The sequence below is a fragment of the Globicephala melas genome, chromosome 7 (genome assembly GCF_963455315.2).
Source record: "Globicephala melas chromosome 7, mGloMel1.2, whole genome shotgun sequence".
Taxonomy (NCBI): Eukaryota; Metazoa; Chordata; class Mammalia; order Artiodactyla; family Delphinidae; genus Globicephala; species Globicephala melas.
In genome coordinates, this window is record NC_083320.1 from 93,411,333 (window position 1) to 93,434,408 (window position 23,076).

The following is a 23,076-nucleotide window of genomic DNA, read 5'->3' on the forward strand; positions in this document are numbered from 1 at the left end:
CAATGTCTGTATCATGTAAACACTCAAATATATTTTTGTTGAATACATGAAAGAATGAAATTCATTAAATGGTTATTTTTTAAGTGTAATTCTTTACAGGGCAAATATTCTGACTTTTTAAAACAATTTTTTAAAATTTATATTTGGCTGTGTTGGGTGTTCGTTGCTGTGCGTGGGCATTCTCTACTTGTGGCAATTGGGGGCTACTCTTGGTTGCGGTGTGCGGGCTTCTCATTGCAGTGGCTACTCTTGTTGCAGAGCCCAGGCTCTAGGTGTGTGGGCTTCCATAATTGTGGCGCCCAGGCTTCAGTAGTTGTGGCTTGCAGACTTCTAGAGCGCAGGCTCAGTAGTTGTGGTGCTCGGGCTTAGTTGCTCTGTGGCATGTGGGATCTTCCGGATCAGGGCTTGAACCTGTGTCCCCTGCATTGGCAGGCGTATTTCCAACCCCTGCACCACCAGGGAAGTCCTCTGACTATTTAAAATAGATATTTTCACTGGGATTTAGTCCTGAAGCAGAGATGGAGCATTCTTGTGTTAAAAAGGGAGCAAAGACCCAGTTAGATGTCTTACCTCTGCCACTAGCTGCATGATCTTCTTGGAGTTTTATCTCTTTGGTCCTCATTTTCCAAAACTTTTAGATTCATTGGTATGGGTTAAGCCAGTGTGTTGCTTTTTCCATTTTTTAAAATTAAAGTTTTAATTTTGAGATCATTGTATATTCATATGCTGTTGTGAGAAATAATGCAAAGAAATAATGCAGGTACAATCCTGGGTACCCTTCACCTAGTTTCCCCCAATGGTAATGTCTTGTAAAACTATAACACAATATCACCACCAGAATATTGACACCATCAAGATAGAGAAAATTTCCATCCCACAGGGATCCCTCATGTTGCCTTTTTAGAGTCACAACCTCTTCTCTCCTTCCCTACCTTAACCCCTGGCAACTACTAATCTTTTCTACAATTTTGTCATTTCAAGAATGTTATATAGGGCTTCCCTAGTGGCTCAGTGGTTGAGAGTCCGCCTGCCAATGCAGGGGACACGGGTTCGTGCCCCGGTCCGGGAAGATCCCACATGCCGCGGAGCAGCTGGGCCCGTGAGCCATGGCCGCTGAGCCTGCGCGTCCAGAGCCTGTGCTCCGCAGCGAGAGAGGCCACAACAGTGAGAGGCTGGCGTACCACACACAAAAAAACAATAACAGAATTATCTCCTCAAAGTACATAATTTCCCTCACCAGCCATTTGCTTATTTCCAAAATAAACTTCTTGGTAGTATATTTTAACAATATTTGATTCTCCTCAACACAGTTCCATTGTTTACTTAAGAATGCATCAGTAAATTCCTATTGAATTTACCTTGTTCCCAGTAGATTACACAAATGCCATCTTTAGCTTAAAATCTTAAAAGATTGAGAAAACTTTTCTTTATTCTCTTGTCAAGTGTTGCTTATCAGGATAACTGCTTAGAAAATGAGTTCTCCTAAATTTGCTTTCGCTAAATCTCCTTAGCCAATAGTTATTGTGTTGATTATTTTAGTAACATGATATTAAAAGTTATATATTGCTGGTTCTACCTTAATGCCCCCCCAACCTTACTAAAAGTAAACTAGTATGTATAGATTGAATAAAACCTTTTTTGCTGAATTTCTAACCTAAATCCTCTACAGTTTTCATGATTAGAAAGATATTTATTATAACTGTTAGTTTCTTGATAATTTAGAAAGAAGATTAAGCCTGAGTCTTCTACTATTAATGTAATGTTGGTTACAGCTGACCTTTTGCAGCACATGAACGTGTATGACTGATCTACATACGTATTTTTCATTATAAGTTTTGTACTTTAGAAAGATAGTATAAATGGGAAAGCGCTTTTTACAAATGTCTTTATTTTGAGTATTAACTAAAACATTCCTTTTCTATTAATTAGATTGTACCAGTACATATTTTTAAGTCCTTTATGTATTCAAGTACCTATTTGAATTATCAGTGAGCCAGTCACACCATAATTTTAGTTTAATTGAAATTTTTTCTATACATTTCTGTTCTGTTTTAGACATCTTCCATCTTCATATTTAAATAATTATTTTTTCTCTTATTTGTTACGCTATTAAAACATTTTTTTATTAAGATGGCTTTAGTTTCATTGTTTATTTTTACTAATATAGTATCTGATTCAGTCCTCATAAAATAAATCATATAAGTTGCAATGTGACCTCAACATAGCAGATATTTTTTTTCTTGGAGTATTTTTAAAATTTTTTTACAACTTACAAAAAGTAAAGATAATAGGTAGTAGAATCATTTTTGTATATTTTTCTTAGCTTCTTGCCAGTGTTCCTCACTAAAATTTGATATCCCTTATCCTACTCACTCTGAAGGGCTTCTGGAAAGTTGACATGGCTCTTTCTAATGCTACTACCCTTAACAAGATAAATTTCACTTAATCCCAACTCCTCTGAATTTTGACTTTCTAGATTGAAGTCTGGAATGGGTATATCTGATTAGCAAAATCAGTAGCTATAAGGAAGGCTGGGAAAGCAAGAATCTGGTATTTCCAGCTTTATTATCGGAAGGTGATAATCTGACTTCCACTCATATTTGTAATGTAAGGAAATTTCTAAACATAACAGGGGTCCCAGATGTTGAGTGGCTGCAAAAAATGATATAAGTTTACTATCTCAAGGTGTCTCCCAATATATGTATTCACTCTTGTGCCCTACCTAGAGTTCCAGACTCATGTTTTTTCAAGTCTATTTGGCATATCCACTTCATATCTTACAGTCATCTCAAACTACATATATTGCTAAAGGATTTGTTGATTTTTTTTTTCTCCCCATCCATTTGTTCGTTAGCCTTTAAGCTCTCAGTAAATTGCACAACTCATCATGCTAAATATATCAATACATCTTGATTTCACATTTCCCTTATTCTCCACATGTACTCCATCAGCAAGTCCTGTTTGCTTTACCTCTGAGACATTTCCCAAATCCAGTTTCACTGCTAAAGATGATTTTTGCCATGTCTTTTGCAGCATGATAATAGGTTTCTTGCTTTCATGCTTTCCCCTTTCTGAACCATTCTCTATTCTCTCTGTCTTTTAAAAAATTTTTTGGCCACACTGCACAGCTTGCAGGATCTTAGTTCCCCGACCAAGGATCAAACCTGTGCCCCCTGCATTGGAAGCACAGAGTCCTAATCACTGGACTGCCAGGGAATTCCCCCCATTCTCTGTTCTTTACTCAGAGTTTTATTATTGCTATTGAGAAAGTGCTAGGGATGCTGACTCATTGGTGCTTATGAGGACCTTATCAGACAAGTGTGAGTCATAAATCATCTCTTAAATCCAGTTGCCATTGAGGCGGTGGGGGCTTTGTGGACTGGCAAAGTCCTATAGGAACATTTTCCCATGCCTTTCTATTGATAGCTTTGTCCTCCTCTTGTAGTTTTTGAAATGTAAGTCAGATTGTGTCACTCCCCTTCTTATAACTTTCCAGTAACTGCTATCCAGTACGACTTTCAGTGAAGAACGAAATGTTCTATGTTCTATGTGTGCACCGTTCAGTATGAGAGCCACTAGCCATATGTGCCTATTGAGCACTTGAAACATGGTTGATGGAGGAACTGAGGAACTGAATTTTTAATTTAGTTAAATTTAAATAGCTACATCTGCCTAATAGTGTATTTGACAGCACCTCTCCTTTGGCTTCCCTTCATTCTTAAAGTGGAATCCAAAGTCCTTATCAAGAACTTCTATGATCTGACTCTTGGTTATCTCAGTAACTTCATCTCATATCATTCTCTTCGTTGGTCTAACCACATTGGCCTCTTCTCTGTTTCTAGAAAACACTAAGCCTTTTCTCAACTCAGGGTCTTTTTACTTATGCTGTTTGCCTGGAGTGCTCTTCTATCAACTTTGAACCTGACTGGTTCTTTCATATCCTTTAGACTGTAGACCAAGACCAAGTATCACCTAAGAGTGGCCTTACCTTGTCATCCTGCCTAAAGTGGCCATTACCCTCTTAAGTTTCTTCATAATACTTGTACTATACTGTAATTAATCTTGTTTATTTATTTGTTTATTTTCATCTCCCCCTCAAGAATGTTAGTTCTGTGGGGGTGTGATCCTTGGTTCTCTAGATCGTGGCGTGTAGTACTTATTTTTATTAATAAATACTTGTTGAATTCTTGAGATTCTTAAACATTGTACACAGAGGTTTATTACTTTTTTGGGGGGAGAGGGAGGCTAAAGTTTTATAAGTCTGCAAATAATTGAGAATTAAAGCAAATTTGTTTTAAAAATGAGATTATATATAAACAGATGAATGGTTCAATCTAAATACGAAGTATTATTATTAGAGAAGCTTTATAGTTCAGTGATTTAATAGGACTTTTCTTCTTACAGCGTTCTAAGAATTTACTGATATATGAAATTTTTATGTGGTGGAAAATTAAAATTACAACTGTGGAAAGCCACTGGTGAGGAAAGTGCTAATCAGGCAGAGTTGTTTCTTTTTGAATTTTATTTTTCTTTTTGAATTTTATTTTCTTTTTTTTAATACAGCAGGTTCCTATTAGTTATCTATTTTATACATATATATAAATGTATATACATTTATATATGTATATACATATATAAATGTATATGTATATACATTTATACATGTATATATGTCAATCAGGCAGAGTTTATACTGTGGATTCAAGTGATTAAAGAATTCATTTTAATATTTAAAAATCAATCTCATTCAATAATATTAAGTTAATCTAATTATAAATTTGGAGTTGATGCCTTTGTGCTTAAAAAAATTTTTTTAATGCAATTTAACCTCATTCTTAGAAAATCTAGTATAATATGAAAATGAACACCTATTAAAGGATTAATTATAAAAGGATTCATCTTTCTGTAACAAATTCATCCCTATTTTAAAAATTATTTAGTTTGTAAAAATCTAGTTGATTTATAACTTTTTATAATACATTTATTGCTTAAAATGGGTATGGCTACATCATGGCTCAATTAGAAATACAAATGAAGTAGAGTATGCTGGTTCTTAGTGCATTAAGTAATTGCTTTTGGACTCAGTGCTTTGAATTTTCTTAATAGCTTATTCTGGGAACATGATTTAACCAATTTATATCTGGTATGTCAAGGCTATTGATAAGTGCTTTCATATTATTATTTATGTTTAATTCTCTAATACACTTAGTAATATCTCTTTTCCCCACCCCTCCCTCTTGTGATTTTTTTGTTTTTAGGATCATCATGCCCAGAGGTCATGACATAAAAAAGTCTCTTACACCTCAGATTTCTTGTTTGACAAGTGAATCTTATAAACAGCTGGATTTTTTGCCTGACAAACTAAGAGCAAAGCTGCTTCCCTTCCAGAAAGATGGCATCACTTTTGCCTTGAGAAGAGACGGCAGGTAAAGTACTTTTTTCAAGACATGCTAAAATGCTAAATCCCTGGCAAGTGAATAAAAAAACAAAGCTTTGTGAAAAAAAAATCTTTTTGTGTATACGTAGTCTTCCCCGTTATTTATTTATTTTTTTTACTGGATCATGAAATAATAATTTCAGGATATATTTTATTTTGCCTTCATTCTTGAATGATACTTCAGTTGGCAATACAGCTCTACTTTAATAGCCTTTTTTTTCTTAGCACCCTGAACACTGTAGTCTGCTGTCTTCTGGCTTCCATAGGTACCATTAAAAAGTGTGCTCTCGGGCTTCCCTGGTGGCGCAGTGGTTGAGAGTCCGCCTGCCAATGCAGGGGACACGGGTTCGTTCCCCGGTCCGGGAAGATCCCACATGCTGCGGAGCGGCTGGGCCTGTGAGCCATGGCCGCTGAGCCTGCGCGTCCGGAGCCTGTGCTCCACAACAGGAGAGGCCACAACAGTGAGAGGACCATGTACCGCAAAAAAAAAAAAGTATGCTCCCGAGTATCAAAATATTATCCTACAGGTGACTTATTGATTACAAAGAGAAAAATTACACTTAAAATGGTCAAGGTTGGTATCTCCGATAATGGTACAGATACCGGCATAATGTGGTACACAGGAGGTCTATAACTTTCTTTTTTTTTAAGTTATTTATTTAATTTATTTATTTTTGGCTGTGTTGGGTCTTCGTTGCTGCACACGGGCTTTCTCTAGTTGCAGTGAGCAGTGCGCGTGCCTCTCATTGCGGTGGCTTTTCTTGTTGCGGAGCACGGGCTCTAGGCATGTGGGCTTAAGTACTTATGGCATGCAGGCTCAGTAGTTGTGGTTCGAGGGCTGTAAAGCACAGGCTCAGTAGTTGTGGCTCATGGGCCTAGCTGCTACATGGCAAGTGGGATCCTCCCGGACCAGGGATCAAACCCGTGTCCCCTGCATTGGCAGGTGGACTCTCAACCACTGCACCACCAGGCAAGTCCCAGTGTATAACATTCTTACGTGATGTTCTTCCCAGAAATATTTAACCTGATAATCCTGAGGAAACAATCAAACCAGTTCAGCATGTGGGACATTTTTTCAGGACAACTGACCTGATCTCTTCAAATGATTAAATGTCATGGAGAACCAAGGGAAGTGGTGGGAATGTTCTAAATTGAGAAGCAACCTAAGAGCTAGAACAGCTGAAAGTAATGCATAAACCTTGATTAGATCCTGAATAAGTAAAAAGAAAAGCTTTAAAGGTCACTTTTGGGTTAACTGGGAAAACTTCATCTGGACTCTATTAGAGTGCTGTTATTGAATTAATGTTGATTACCTTAGATGTGGGAATGGTGTTATAGTTGAGTATAAGAATGTTCTTTTTCCTGGGAAATGCATGATAAAGAATTTGGGGATGAAGAATCCTGCTATCGGGCTTCCCTGGTAGCGCAGTGGTTGAGAGTCCGCCTGCCGATGCAGGGGACACGGGTTCGTGCCCCGGTCCGGGAAGATCCCACATGCCGTGGAGTGGCTGGGCCCGTGAGCCATGGCCACTGAGCCTGCGCGTCTGGAGCCTGTGTCCCGCAATGAGAGAGGCCACAACAGTGAGAAGCCCGTGTACCGCAAAAAAAAAAAAAAAAAAAAAAAGAATCCTGCTATCTATAGCCTATTTTCTACATTTTCCTAAAAGGGAAAGGCATGTATATGTTTAGAGAAACTTTGAGGAGGTCAGCCAAAATATTAACAGTGTGAACACTTGAGTGGTATAAATGTGTTCATTGTATTATTCTTTTTGACTTTTATGTGAGTTTGAAAATTTTCAAAAAAAAAAAGAATCAGTCTAATTTTCATTTCTTTGTAAACTATCTTTTATCTGTATCTGATTTTAAGATATTCTTTTTGTCTTTAGAGTTCTGCAATTTTGCTATAATTTATTCTATATGGTTTTCTTTTTTTTTTTTTTTTTGGTACGCTGGCCTCTCACTGTTGTGGCCACTTCCGTTGCGGAGCACAGGCTCCAGATGCGCAGGCTCAGCGGCCATGGCTCACGGGCCCAGCCACTCCGTGGCACGTGGGATCTTCCTGGACCGGGGCACGAACCCGTGTCCCCTGCATCGGCAGGCGGACTCTCAACCACTGCGCCACCAGGGAAGCCCGGTTTTCTTTTTATTTATCCTCCTTGAGATTATTGTATGTTTTTAATCTGAGATTTGTGCCATGTTGATTCTGGGAAATTCTCACTCTTCAAATATTGATTCTTACCCATTCTCTTTATTTTCTTCTTCTGCTACTCCAATTAGACTTATACTTGTCCATTTCACTTTATCCTATGCTTCCATTAATGTCTCATATTTTCTATGTCTATCTGGGCTACATTATGGCTGTTTTGTTGTTGTTTTAAATGGGGTTGACCAAAAAGTTCATTCGGGTTTTTCTGCAAGATGTTACAGAAAAACCCACACGAACTTTTTGGCTAACCCAATAAATATTTATTTATTTAATTTATTTATTTGGCTGTGCTGGGTCTTAGTTGCGGCACACGGGACCTTTGTTGCCATGTGTGGCATCTTTTAGTTGTGGCATGTGGCATCTTTTTTTTTTTTAGTTGTGGCATGTGGGATCTTTAGTTGAGGGCTGTGGGATCTAGTTCCCTGACCAGGGATTGAACCTGGGTACCCTGCACTGGGAGCTTGGAGTCTTAGCCATTGGACCACCAGGGAAGTCCCTATGGCTGTTCTTAAGATCTCTCTTATAGTTTATGATTCAGCTTTTTAATCTGTTAACTCACATATTCAGCTTTAAAGGACTTTTTTTAATGATGAATAACATATGGAGAAGTGTGTGCAGATCATAAGCATATAACTTGAAGAATTTTCACCGTATAGCCATCACCACAATCAAGAAATAGAACGTTACCTGCATCCCAGAAACCTTCCTTTTGCCTTCTCCCAATCACTACTGCCTCCCTCCTTTCCAAAGGTAACCACTATCCTGATTTCTCACACCACAGATTACTTTTACATGTTCAACTATGTTAATTGTAATCATCCATATGTACTCTTTTTTTAAATTTATTTATTTAATTTATGTATTTTTGGCTGCGTTGTATGTATTATGTTGTATGTATTATGTATTATTTTTGGCTGCGTTGTATGTATTATGTATTTGGGGCTTCTCATTGCAGTGGCTTCTCTTGTTGTGGAGCTTGGGCTCTAGGCACGTGGGCTCAGTAGTTGTGGCGCACGGGCTTAGTTGCTCTGTGGCATGTGGGACCTTCCCAGATCAGGCTTGAACGCATGTCCCCTGCATTGGCAGACAGATCCTTAACCACTGTGCCACCAGGGAAGCCCCGTATGTACTCTTTTATGTCTGACTTTTCTCATTCAACATCATTGTGAGATCCTTCCATAGTGTCGCATGTAGTTGTAATTGGTTCATTCTCATTGCTATATAAAATTCCATTGTGTAAATATACCATAATTTATTTATTCATTGTACTGTTGATGAGCACTTGGGTTGTTTCTAGTTTGGAGCTCTTAAAAATAACAATGCTATGAACATTCTTAGACAATTCTTTTGGTAAACATATATACACATTTCTGTTGTGCATATACCAAGAAGAGGAATTGTTGGTCATAAATATGCATATATTCCACTAAGTAGATGCTGCCTCTGTTAGTTTGTCAGGGATGTCATAACGAAGTACCATAACTGGGTGGGTTGAACAACAGAAATTTATTGTTTCACGGTTCTTGAGGCTAGAATTCGAAAATCAAGGTGTTGGCAGAGTTGATTCCTTCTCAGGACTGTGAGGGAAGGATCTGTTCCAGGTCTCTCTCCTTGGCTTTTAGATGTGTATCTTCTTCCAATGTCTTTTCACATCATCTTCCCTCTATTTGTGTCAGAAATTTCCCTTCTTATAAGGACATCAGTCATATTGGATTTGGGCCCACCCTAATGACTTAATTACTGATTACATCAGTAATGACCCTATTTCCCACTTTCTGAGGGACTGGAGCTAAGACTTCAACATATGAATTTTGGGGGACACAGTTCAACCCATAACTTGGCCAAACATTTTTCAAAGTGATTTAACCAATTTATACTTGTGTCAACAGTGGATAAGAGTTCCATTTGTACCACAGCCTCACCAGTACCTCATATTGCTTATCTTTAGTGCCATTTTAGTTATTCTTATAGGAATATAGTGATAGCTATTGACTTTTCATGTACATTTTTCTGATGACAAATGAAGCTTAACACCTTTTCCTATGCTTATTAGCCGTTTGGATATCCACTTATGTTAAGTGCTTGTTCATGTCTTATCCATTTTTCTCCTGGGTTATCTGCCTGCCTTTTTCTCATCATTTTGTAGAGACTTATCAGGTTTATATTCTGGATGGGTCTTTTGTATCTGTGTTGCAAATGATTTTTCTCAGGCTATGGCTTGCCTTTTCACTCTCTTAATTATGCCTTTTGATAAGCAGACATTCTCAAATTTAATGTCCTGTTAAATATTCTTTATTGGTATTGTCTTTTATGGCTGACACTTTTTGCATCCTATTTAAGAAATCTTTGTCTATTACAAGGTTGTGAAGATAATTTCCTGTGTTTTCTTCTAAAAACTTTTTTGTCTCTTTTTTACATTTAGATCTACAACATACTTGGGTTTTTTGTTGCTTGTTTGTTTGGCCTTTTGGTTTGTGGGATCTTAGTTCCTTGACCAAGGATTGAACCTGAGCCCTTGACAGTGAAAGTGTGGATTCCTAACTGCCAGTCCGCCAGGGAATTCTCTACAATCAACTTGGAATTGATTTTTGTATATGTTATAAGGTAGAGGTGATGGTGGATTGATTGGTTATATTTATTTATTTACTATTGTATATGGAATATAATTGAACCATTACAATTTATTTATTTATTGGCTGCGTTGGGTCTTCGTTGCTGTGTGAGGGCTTTCTTTACTTGTGGTGAGTGGGGGCTACTCTTCGTTGCGATGTGTGGGCTTCTTATTGCGGTGGCTTCTCTTGTTGTGGAGCACAGGCTCTAGGCATGCGGACTTCAGTAGTTGTGGCACACGGGCTTCAGTAGTTGTGGGTCACGGGCTCTAGAGCACAGGCTCAGTAGTTGTGGCACACAGGCTTCGTTGCTGTGTGGCATGTGGAATCTTCCCGGACCAGGACTCGAACCCATTTCCCCTCCATTGGCAGGTGGATTCTTAAACACTGTACCACCAGGGAAGTCCTATTCTTCCATTTCTTTAATTGCCCTCCAGTTACTTCATCTCAATTATTCTTTCCCTTATTTCTTTTTCAGTAAATTTTTTGTAATTTTCAATATATAGTTCTTTCACATATATCATTAACTTTATTCCTAGGTATTTAATATTTTTGGTGCTGTTATAAATGGTCTTCCCCCCGCCTCCTGCTGATTTTAAGGTTTTCTCTTTGTTCAGCTATCCAAAATTTTACTATGATGTGCCTAAGTGTGGTTTTCTTTGCATTTATACTTCTTAATCTGTGGGCTGATATCATTCATTAGTTCTGGATAATTCTCTGTTGTTTTCTCTTCAACTGTTATTTTTGCTCATCTTTAATACTCCTTGCCTCCAGTTATACCTATGTTAGACCTTTTCTCAGTGTCCCATATATCTCTTATCTTCTCTTTTTGTATTTTCTTATTTTAAATTTCTCTGCTTCAGTTGGATATTTTTGTTTATCCATATTCTTGTTAACTAATACTATCTTTTGCTGTAAGTTAATCTATTGGATTCTCTTAAGGAAGAGACCATCACTCAAAATATCTTAAACCAAAGCCCACACAATATGTCTGACACAGGGAATTACCTGGCGGTTCCTTGGTTAAGAACTCTGCACTTTCACTGCTAGGGGCTGGGATTCAATCTCTGGTTGGGGAACTAAGATCCCGGAAGCCGTGTGGCATGGCCAAAAAAAAAAGAAAAAGTCTGAAACAAAGAAGTTGAATTTATTACTTGCTAAGCAAGGGAGAACTGTGCTCCTTGGACATGGCTCTCCAAGCAAAGCAAAGAGTTAGTATTGTATCTGGTTTGGGAGGAAGTCTGTAGACTGTAAAAAACAGGAGTGTTTAATGACTTGCTGAATTTCAGAGTATAGATGAGAGATTAGCCGACTAATGTCAAAGAACAGTCACTCCGTTCCTTTCTTGAAATTGGAGAATAGGAACATTTTATTTTCTGTTCTTAATGTCACGTAGTGTATTTTTAAGCCCTAGAATATCCAGTTTCTATCTGCCTCGTTATGACGTTGGTATCTTGTTTCTTGCCAACTTTTAATTTCATCTCTTATTTCTGTAAATATCTAGAATATACTTATTTTACATATCTGAAGTGTTTTGGAGGCTAATTCTACCTTTTGTTATTATTGTTGTTCATGATAGCTTATTTCCCAATGTATTTGCTAATTAAAAAAATTTTGTTTTAATAATTAGGTAATCTTAATCTCTGGGAATTTTGAGAAACCTAAATAGTGAGTAGATTCTTTTAGGAAGGACTTACAAAGTTACGTCTTTGGTTTAAGGTTTTCCAGGTCATATAGGCAGTATCAAATTCATTTTTAGGTAGGCTTATGATTATGAATTTTGATCATTAATTTTCTCCCCATGCCAAACCTTAAGTTTCCTTATTGGCTTTAAAAAAATTTTAGGTATAATTAAATTCAGTAAAATGCACAGATTTTAGCTGTACAGTTCAGTGAATTGTGATATATGTATACTTCTGTGTTTTCAAACACATCAGATACAGAATACTTCCATCACCCAGAATAGGCCTCTTTTTAGTCAACTCCTTCCCCTTGAATTAGGCAACCACTGATTTGATGTCTGTCACCAGAATGTATTGTTTTGTGTTAGTTACTTGATGCTCTCTTAATTTTTTTAAGAATTTATTTAATTTACTTACTTATTTTTGGCTGCGTTGGATCTTCGTTGCTGCTTGCGGACTTTCTCTAGTTGCGGCGAGTGGGGGCAACTCTTCCTTGCAGTGCACGGATTTTCTCATTGTGGTGGCTTCTCTTGTTGCGGAGCACGGGCTCTAGGCACGTGGGCTTCAGTAGTTGTAGCATGCGGACTCAGTAATTGTGGATCGCAGGCTCAGTAGTTGTGGCACATGGGCTTAGTTGCTCCGCGGCATGTGGGATCTTTCTGGACCAGGGCTAGAACCCATGTCCCCTGCATTGGCAGGCGGATTCTTAACCACTGCACCACCAGGGAAGTCCCTCTCAATATTTTTTAACTTTTTACTTTGAAATAATTTTAACTTATAGAGAAGTTATTAAGAAAAGTATAGAAATAACTTTCATATACCTTTTATCTAGTTTAATTTTAAACATTTTGCCACTTTTCCTTTACCTTTTTTTAACATTTTATTTTATATTGAAGTATAGTTGATTAACAATGTTGTGATAGTTTCAGGTGTACAGCAAAGTGATTCAGTTATACATATACATGTATCTATTCCTTTTCAAATTCTTTTCCCATTTAGGTTGTTACATAATATTGAGCAGAGTTCCCTGTGCTATACAGTAGTTCCTTGTTGGTTATCCATTTTAAATATAGCGATGTGGACATGTCAGTCCCAAACTCTCTAACCCTTCCCCCCCACCCAACCAAAAGTTCGTTCTTAAGTTTGTGACTCTATTTCTGTTTTGTAAATAAATTCATTTGTATCATTTCTTTTTAGGTTCCGCATATAAGTAATACCACACTGTATTTCTCTTTCTCTGTCTGACTTACTTCACTCAGTATCACAATCGCTAGATCCATCCATGTTGCTGCAAATGGCATTAATGTCTGAGTAGTATTCCATTGTGTATATGTACCACATCTTCTTTATCTGTTCCTCTGTCGATGGACATTTAGGTTGCTTCCATGTCTTGGCTATTGTAAACACTGCTGCAATGAACATTGGGGTTCCTTTAATTTTTTATTCTCTCTCCCTCTCCCTCTGTCCCTTTCTTTGTCTCTCTCTACACATACACACGCATGTTAGTGGTTTTTTTTTTCTGAATCACTTGAGGGTAGGTTACATGTATCATGCTCCTTTAACCTACAATATTTCAACATTGTGTGTATTTTTTAAGAACAAAGATATTCTCTAACATAACCACAGTACATAATCAAATTCAGGAAATTTAACTTCTATGCAGTTCTTTAATCTACATATCTGTTGTCAATTGTACCAATAGTATCCTTATAGCATTTTTTTTCTTTTAGCGCAAAGATCCAGTCCCAGATCAGCTTTTGCATTTAGTGATATCTCTTTCTATCCTTTATTGTAGGACAGTTCCACAGCCTTTCATGACATTAGTATTTTTTTTTTAAAGAATATAGACCTGTTTATTTTATAGAATGTGTCTCAATTTCTTTAATGTTTTCTCATGACAGGATTTAGATTAGTCCTTTCTGGATTGGTACGTAAGTGAGATCAAGGTCCTGTCCTTGTCACGATATTGCTTTTGAAGGCACACTGTATCTGTCAGCCTCTCACTGGTGGTATTAATTTTAATTGCTAGTCAAAGTGTTGTAGTTTCTCTACCATATATATAGTTACTATTTTTCCCTCACTCAATTGTTGCTTATTTAACAAACAACTAACATGAGATGTTAAGACCATGCAAATATGCTTCTCCTTATTTGATTTTTTCCTCTTGGATTTGCATCCATAGATGATTCTTGCTTAAAATAATTTTTGCCATGTAGTTGTTAAAATGTTGATTTATTGACTGGCATCCTGCTTTAAGGAAGAGCCCTCCTCTGCCCAGCAATCTCTTTCTTTCTCTCTCTCTGCCCATCCATCTGTCCTTCCCTCCTCAGTATGGGCTCATGGAATCCTATATATTGAATGAGTTATAATCCCTTACTCTACCATAGCTTACGTTTGTCTTTTTTGGAACTTGGTATGAATGGAAATCATATAATTTATGTGTGTCTGACTTCTCTTGTTCAACATGTTTTTGAGATTCATATACATTTTTTTGATCTCTGAATGTAGGACAGTTATTTTATTCATTCACTTGCTGACAGACATTTGGGTTGGTTCTAATTTAGGAGTCTTATGAATAAAGATGGTATTAACATTCTTGAACAAGTCCTTTTGTGGACATGCTTTCTCCTGCTAGATTTTAGGGTAGGTATATCTGTTTAACTTTGTAAGAAAACTGCCCAACTTTTTTTCCAGCCCATCAGCAATATATGAGAGTTCTCGGTGCTTGAAGTCTCAGCCTATATCATTTTAGCCATTCAAAATTAATGGATCTTCATGTGGTAGGTCATTGTATTTTAATTTGTGTTTTCCTAATGACTAATGGTGTTGGCATCTTTCCCTGTGCTTATTGGGTGTCTATCTATATGAGATAGTTATATCTTATATTAATGTTTTACCCATGTTTTAGTTGTTGTCTTTTTTTTTTTTTGGCCTCTCTGCATGGCTTGTGGGATCTTAGTTCCCCGACCAGAGATTGAACCTGGGCTGTGGCAGTGAAAGCACTGAGTCCTAACCATTGGACTGCCAGGGAATTCCCAGTTGTTGTCTTTTTACCTCTGATTTGAAGGAGTTTTTTTTATACTCTGCATAAAACACCTATGCCACATACATGTGTTATGGGTAGTTTCTCCCAGTCTATAACTTGCCTTTTACTTTTCTTCACAATATCCTTTGATCAACAGAATTTTAGAATTTTGATAAAATCCAGTTAATCCAGTTCTTATATGGTAATGCTTTTTATGTTGTCACCAATAAGTCTTTTTTACCCCACAATCACAAATATGGTCTCTTATGTTTTGTACTGGAAGTTTTATAGTTTTAGCATTTGTGTTTTGATATATGATTTATCGCAAATTAATTTTTGTATATGGGGTGAGAAGAGAGTTCTAGGTTCAGTTTTCTTTCACACCGATATCCAGTTATTCCAGCACCATTTGTAGAAAAGTCTATATTCTTTTCCATAAGTTACATTGGTGCCCTTGTGGCACAGCAATTGACCATACATGTATAAATCTACTTCCTGCTGGTTTCCTTTTGCTTATATCTCTCTTTCTATTGTCACCCCTTTTCCACTTTCATTTATGTTGTAGCTTTCTTAGGCTCATGTTTTGTTTAGGAGCCTCACTTCCACTGTTCATTTTGTGTAGATCTAAGACCCTATTCCTATTGCTCTGCTTGGCTGTTAAATCTTAAGGTTCCTTGTTGATGGTGTCTGTAGACACCTTCATTGTGACCCATGGCTTTATTACTCACCTGTTACTCTGGGTTTGACTTTCTCTTTTGTTTCTGGTCATTGTAAATATTTTTTTTACTTTTCTTCAGGCCAGCTTTGCATTTTAAAATATAGTATTTTATCTAATTTCCATATTTCTAGGTATTTGCAAAGGAAAGGGCTTTTAGAATAACTGAACCACCATAGTACTGGGAGCATGAATTTTACTGTTAAATCTTCATTTGGGATTATACTCTGTGTCATTCATTATATAATAGCCTTATTATACAATTACTTTCCTTTTGTACTCTAAATTTAATCTTGTATAATTAATATTCCAACAACAATTTCTTTCTCACCATAATTTTTTTGTAGTGTACTTTTAACCATCTTTCTATTTTCAACATTTTTGAGACACTTCCTTTAGATGCTTTTTAAAATTTCAAACTCAGATTTCACTTTGTGATTCAGTTTGTCTTTTCTCTTAAGTATTATTAAGCTTACTTTCATTCGTTGACATTAGAGCTATGCTTGGTCTTAATTCCGTCATCATAGTAATTGTTACTGTTTCTGTTCCTAAAAATATGTTACTATATAATCACTTTGTGAACCACCAAATATATTACTATGTGATCCAAGTTTTCTTCTGTTTAGTATGTGCTTTTAGTAATTTGAAAGGTATAGACTTTGAATCCGCTGGTAATCTTTATAACTATAGCTTTGTTTAATATACTTGTATCTCCATTTTATTAGGCAGTGTTTTCTTATTCCCAGTTATGTGTAGTGATAGTTGGTATGTTGCCTTTTTCTCTTTCTATCCTTCTTTCTCAGCACATCATATTAATTGGTTAAATTATTTTTCTGATGTTACCTTTGTATTTTAAAAGATATTTATAATTTATTCTACAATATACTTAGATTATTTTCTTTACCAACTTTATGTTTTTATTTTTTTTTAATTTGGCCACGCCATGCAGCTTGTGGGATCATAATTCCCTGACAAGGGACTGAACCCGGTCCCCGACAGTGAAAGCGAGGAGTCCTAACGACTGGACCGCCAGGGAATTCCCCTTTACCATCTTTAAATGATCTTTGCCTTTTTCCCCTCTTACCTCTTGTTAGGTATGTAATTTCGATGTTGTTGTTGTCTGTAACTGTTACATTCTCTTCTGTATGCAGATTATTTAAACCACTAAGTGATTTCATGCCTTCCCTTCAGTCCATTTTGTTTCTGCACAGTGTTCTTTGGTTGAAGTTATCTCCTCAAAGTTTTTCAGGACTAAACTAATGGGAAACCAATTCCCCAGTTTCTTGCATTTTAAAAACGTCTTTACACAGAGTTTATACTAAATGAGGAAGTGGCTGGGTAAGAAATTCCTCAGTCTCACTTTCTTTTCTGGTTGATGTTGTAGGCGTTGCTCCACTGTTTACTGTAGACAAGCTGAGGGCCGCCTGGGTTTTTTGTTTTCTTCTTAGAGATGATGGATTTTTTTTGGGTTTCACTACCCATTTTGGCAGTCCAGTACTGGAATATGTCTTGGTGTTGATGCATCTATATCTCTTTCTGGATGGGCTATATTATTTTAATGTCCAGTTTACACTTTTCTATCATTTCTGGGAATTTTTCTTGAATTACATGGAGAACAGTTTTTCAGGGCTTTTATTTTGGTTTTCTTCTTTGAAGCCATCAAGTATGCTTATGTTTTTTGATTGATTTTGACCTATCATCTCTATCCTTTGTATTTTCTTTCATAATTTATTTTTTCTCTAAAACACTTTTGGTCTGTTCATTCCCTTTGAAAATTTTCTTTCAGTCATGTCCTATGTATACTTTCCTGTTTTTTTAGCAGTGCCTATTCTCTTTTCTGCTTCCATTTGGTCTTCATTTCAGTGGTGTTTATTTTTCTTTTACTTCTCACACCCGTCAGTTCACATTTAATTTCTTTGTTTTTTAACATAACTTCATTAAGTTTCTGTACCTCTACTTTATATATCTTGTGTTATAGAGGTAATTAAAGTTTAAATTTGTGGCACACCCTTTAACTATGATTTTCATCTGCTTCATAGGTACTTTTTTCTGTGTTTTTCCTTTTGATTTCCATTTTGTTTCCTTCTTATATTCATAGCATCAATTTTTTTAAGAAATTACTGCTCATCATTCAATAAGGAACATTTTTCCTGAGCCTGCTATTTGCGAAAGATCACCTCAGAGAGGGCTACAGTAATGTTCTAGACTAAAACCTATTCTCTTTACGACACCATTTTTAAAAAATTATTTATTGTTATTTTTATTTATTTTTATTGAAGTATGGTTGATTTATAATATTGTGTTAGTTTCAGGTATACAGCATAATGATCCAGTGTATTTGCAGATTATATTCCGTTATAAGTTATTATAAGATAAAAGGTACAATTTCCTGTGCTATATAGTATATCCTTGCTGCTTATCTAATTAATATATAGTAGTTTGTTAATCTCATACCCCTAATTTGTCCCTTCCTCCTCTCTCCCCTTTGGTAACCACAAATTTATTTTCTGTATCTGTGAGTCTGTTTTGTATATACATTCATTTGTATTATTTTTTAGATTCCACATATAAGTGATATCATATAGCATTTGTCTTTCTCTGTCTGGCTTATTTCACTGAGTATAATATTCTCTAGGTCCATCCACATTGCTGCAAATGGCAATATTTCATTCTTTTTTGTGGCTGAGTAATATTCCATTGTATGAGAGAGAGAGAGGGAGTGTGTGTGTGTGTGTGTGTGTATCACATCTTCTTAATCCAGTAGTCTGCTGATGGGCACTTAAGTTGCTTCTGTGTCTTGGCTATTATAAATAGTGCTGCTATGATCATTGGGGTGCATGTATCTTTTTGAATTAAGTGTTTTTGTTTTTTCTGGGTATATTCCCAGTAGTGGAATAGCTGGATCATATGGTAGTTCTATTTAAGGTGTAGTTAAGGTAGTTTTTTTAAGGCACCTCCATACTGTTTTCCACAGTGACATAGTTACATTCCCACCAACAGTGTACAAGACTTCCCTTTTCTTCACATACTCTCCAACATCTGTTATTTGTAGACTTTTTGATGATAGCCATTCCGATAGGTGTGAGGTGAAACCTCATTGTGGTTTTGATTTGCGTTTTTCTAATATTTAGTGGTGTTGAGCATCTTTTCATGTGCCTATAAGCCATCTGCATGTCTTCTTTGGAAAAATGTCTATTCAAGTCTTCTGCCCATTTTTTGATTGGATTGTTTGGTTTTTTGATATTGAGTTATATGAGCTGTTTGTATATTTTGGATATTAACCCCTTGTCACATGCATCATTTGCAAATATTTTCTCCCATTTTGTAGGTTGTCTTTTTGTTTTGTTGATGTTTTCCTTTGCTGTGCAAAAGCTTTTAAGTTTAATTAGGTCCCATTTGCTTATTTTTGCTTTTATTTACTTTACTTTAGGAGACTGAGCCAAGAAAATATTTCTACTATTTATGTCAAAGAGTGTTTTGCCTATGTTCTCTTCTAGGTGTTTTATGGTTTCATGTTTATGACAGTATTTTTATATGTAATTTATTTCTTTTGATTATATGACCTGAGCAAAAGAAATCCACATAGCAGGGTAACTAATGGTATAAAGACTCTCAGTCCTCTCTTAGCCTCTCTGTGCTACCTCCATTTGGGGTTTCATCATTGAGCTCTGGCCTGGGGTTTCATCATTGAGCTCTGGCCTCCTCTGATTTCTGCTTGCAGCCAGACTGGACCCAGGGATATGCTGGCTGCTGGTCAGTCTGTCTAGCCTGTTGTGTTGACTTGCAGAAGGGATTCTTGACTTGGCAACACAAGCGTCCCCCTCACTTTGGAACTGCGTCGTACTGTTTTGTTTTGTTTTCCTGAGCTGTGAAGCCAGAAGTGTTTTTTCTAGATACACTCCTTCATTTGTTGTTGTCGTTGTTTTATTTTTTGGCCACGTGGCATGTGGGATCTTAGTTCCCCAACCAGGGGTCGAACCCGCAACCCCTGCAGTGGAAATGCAAAGTCTTAACCACTGGATGGCCAGGGAAGTCCCTGTTGTTGTTTTAGTATTTAATATTTTGGGTAACCTATCCTTGTTTTGTCTAGTTTTCAAAGATGATAAATAATCATGAGTTATATTTTTGAATCTGTGCTCCACCAAGCTCAGTGTTAGATACATTGCATAAGTAATTATTAAGTGATTTTTTTTACATGTGTATTTTTGTCTGGTTATGTGTATACAACATGGCTGAAAATAATTGACAAACTTATTAATATGTGTAGTTTTTAGTATATGGTTGAACAAGAAGAAGGTTTGCTGTAAATGTCATTTACTTATTCACATCTGGTAAGATATAAGACGACTGTCAAAGAATTATTAGGCTTAGGCTTGTACACTGTCACTGGTACCTTCATCATTAGTTAATACTCATGTATAGATGGTGTTCTGAAATAAACTGATTTTCATTTCTTATGGAAATCCTGGCAGAACCATTTGTTTTAATTATTTGTCTGCATGGGGGAAGAGAAGACTTCGTGGTATTTAAGGCTTTTACCAAAAGTATGAGATGATGTTATAGTCATTTGTATTCTTTAAAGGTATCACTTGACAATGTAATTTGTTTCATTGTTTTCGTTTCTTTCCTAAAATTGAAAAGTATTTTGTTATAATACCCATTTAGATATAGTGCTTTTGTAGTGTTAAAATCCCTACTAGTTTGGCTGAATATAGATTGAATTTTTGCATCAGTGAACAAAAATGTTGAAACACCTGGTCGTTTTGCTACAAGAAGTTTTTTTGTTAAAGTATTTTAATATTGGGCTTCCCTGGTGGCGCAGTGGTTCAGAGTCCGCCTGCCAATGCAGGGGACGCGGGTTCGTGCCCTGGTCCGGGAAGATCCCACACGCCGTGGAGTGGCTGGGCCCGTGAGCCATGGCCACTGAGACTGCACGTCTGGAGCCTGTGCTCCGCAATGGGAGAGGTCACAACAGTGAGAGGCCTGCGTATCGCAAAAAAAAAAAAAAAAAAATTATTTTAATATTATGGTGTATATCACCATGCTTATCATCTCAATAAGATAAGGATAACTAGGTGAAGGTCTGAATGAACCTTGAAGTTGGGTATAAGAAAGCTGAAGAAATAAGTAGCAAAAATTTACTTATTAATTTCATACAATCTGAGTAATCTAATTCATGAGAAATGAAATCTTGACATTCTAAATAGCATTAATTTGAGTTGTAGAGCGAAGTCATTGTTTTGCTCCCTCCCCAGGCAGTGAGGGCCCTATAACAGTATCTAGAGAGAGATTTGGCAATGTCAAAAAGCTTTATTGATGCATATATCAATAGGTATAAATTTTGCATAAGCAAAAAGAAACAAAACAAAAATAAACAAGTGGGACTGCATCAAAGTAAAAAGCTTTTGTACCGCAAGGGAAACAACCAACAAAATGAAAAGGCAGCCTACCAAGTGGGAGAAAATATTTGCAAATCATATATCAGATATGGGGTAGTATCCAAAATATATTAGGAACTGATACGACTCAAAAAACAAATAATCCAATTAAAAAATGATCAAAGGACCTGAATAGACATTTTTCCAAAGAAGACATACAGATAGCGAACAGATACATGGAAAGATGCTCAGCATCACCAGTCATCAGGGAAATGCAAATATAAAATCACAATAAGACATCACTTAATACCTGTTAGGAAGACTTTTATCAAAAAGACAAGAAATAACAAGTGTTGGCGAGAATGTGGAAAAAAGGGAATCCTAGTGCAGTGTTGATGCAAATGTAAATAGGATAGCCATTGTGGAAAACAGTATGGAATTTCCTCAGAAAATTAAAAATAGAACTACCATGTGATCCAGCAGTCCCACTTCTGAGTATATATCTGAAAGAAATGAAATCACTATCTGGAAGAGATATCTGTACCCCCATGTTCATTTCAGTATTATTCACAGTGGACACCGTAGCCATGTGGAAACAACCTAAGTGTACATTAATGGATGAATGGATAAAGTTGTAACAACATGGATGAATCTTGATGGCATTATGCTAAATGACATTAATTCAGACGGAGAAAGACAGATACTGTATGAACTCACTTATATGTGGGATCTAAAAACACTGAACTCATAGAAAGTAGATTAGTGGTTTCCAGGGGCCAAAGAGTGGGGGGAAATGGGGAGTTGTTGGTCAAACGGTACAAACTTTCAGTTGTAAGATGAATAATTTCTGGATCTAATGTATAACGTGGTGACTGTAGTTAGCAGTACTGTACTGTATGTTTGAAAGTTGCTTAAGAGAGTAAATCTTAAATGTTCTCAGCACACACACAAAAATGGTAACGATGTATGGTGATAGATGTGTTAACTAACCTTATTGTGGTAATCATGTCAAAATATGTATGTATATCAAATCATCACATTGTACACCTTAAACTTACAGGTTATATGTCAATTACATCTCAATAAAGCTAGAAAAAATAGATATAATTTTTATAGATGATCTTAACTGCTACTTTCATTTTAGATAAACCTACTTAATCAGGCTTTTTATCTACCTGCTTTCAGGCTTTTTTATGCTTTGAGGAATAAAGTTAAGTGTGCTTATAGATCAACATGTATGCTAATTTCTGTTGAAGATACAGGTTCACTTTCTTAACATTTGTATGTTCACTGGAGTAACATTTTTAATTTCCTTGAAGAACTTTTCCTTTGCAGTCACAACTTGACTAACTGGTGCGAGAGGACTAGGATTCATCCTGTCTCGGCTTTTGACATGCCTTCCTCACTAAGTTTAATCATTTCTAGCTTTTGAGTTAAAGTGAGGGACGTGTGACTCTTTCTTTCACTTGAACACTTAAGAGGCTATTGTAAGGTTATTAATTGGCCTAATTCCATGTTACTATGTCTCAGGGTCTAGTGAGACTTGAGGAGAGAGATGGGGAATGGTCTGGTTGGTGGAACAGTCAGAACACACTCAACATTTATTAAGTTTACTGTCTTGTGTGGACGTGGTTCATGGCATCCCAAAACAATTACAATAGTAACATCAAAGATCACTGATCAGTGATCACCGTAACAAATAAAATGATAATGAGGAGTATATTTATTAAAATTTCCCCACTTATCATAAAATGTCTTTCTTTGCACTGTTGGTTTTTTTGAATTGTTTCTAGACAAGGTCCACACATTGCATTTGGTTGGCTCTTTTAGATCAGCAAATCTATAGGAATATTATAGTATTTTCACTTGTAAACTTGCCTTATTAACCTTTTAAATTTTTCCTTGGTTGAGCTGCAGTTTATTTTTAAAATAAGGGAACATTCTATGATAAATTTAAATATCCATCAGCACTTTGTATTTTTTCATGAATCCTCAAAACAACCTAATGGAATAAAGTAATATTT

General features: G+C 36.3%; 1 protein-coding gene across 5 annotated transcripts in view; it reads left to right on the plus strand.

The window, feature by feature from the left end:
• The window catches only part of ZRANB3 (zinc finger RANBP2-type containing 3), a 261,611-nt gene that overhangs the window by 22,342 nt on the left and 216,193 nt on the right, over positions 1–23,076 (plus strand). For 4 of the 5 annotated variants that reach the window (XM_060302499.1, XM_060302502.1, XM_030883073.2 and 1 more), the window contains exon 2: positions 5,259–5,426. In XM_060302499.1, the coding sequence (XP_060158482.1) occupies positions 5,266–5,426 (161 nt within the window). In that variant the 5' untranslated portion in view covers positions 5,259–5,265. Of the gene's footprint in view, positions 1–5,258; positions 5,427–8,294; positions 8,394–23,076 lie in introns of those variants that run through there. The other variant, XM_060302503.1, reaches the window with a different exon arrangement.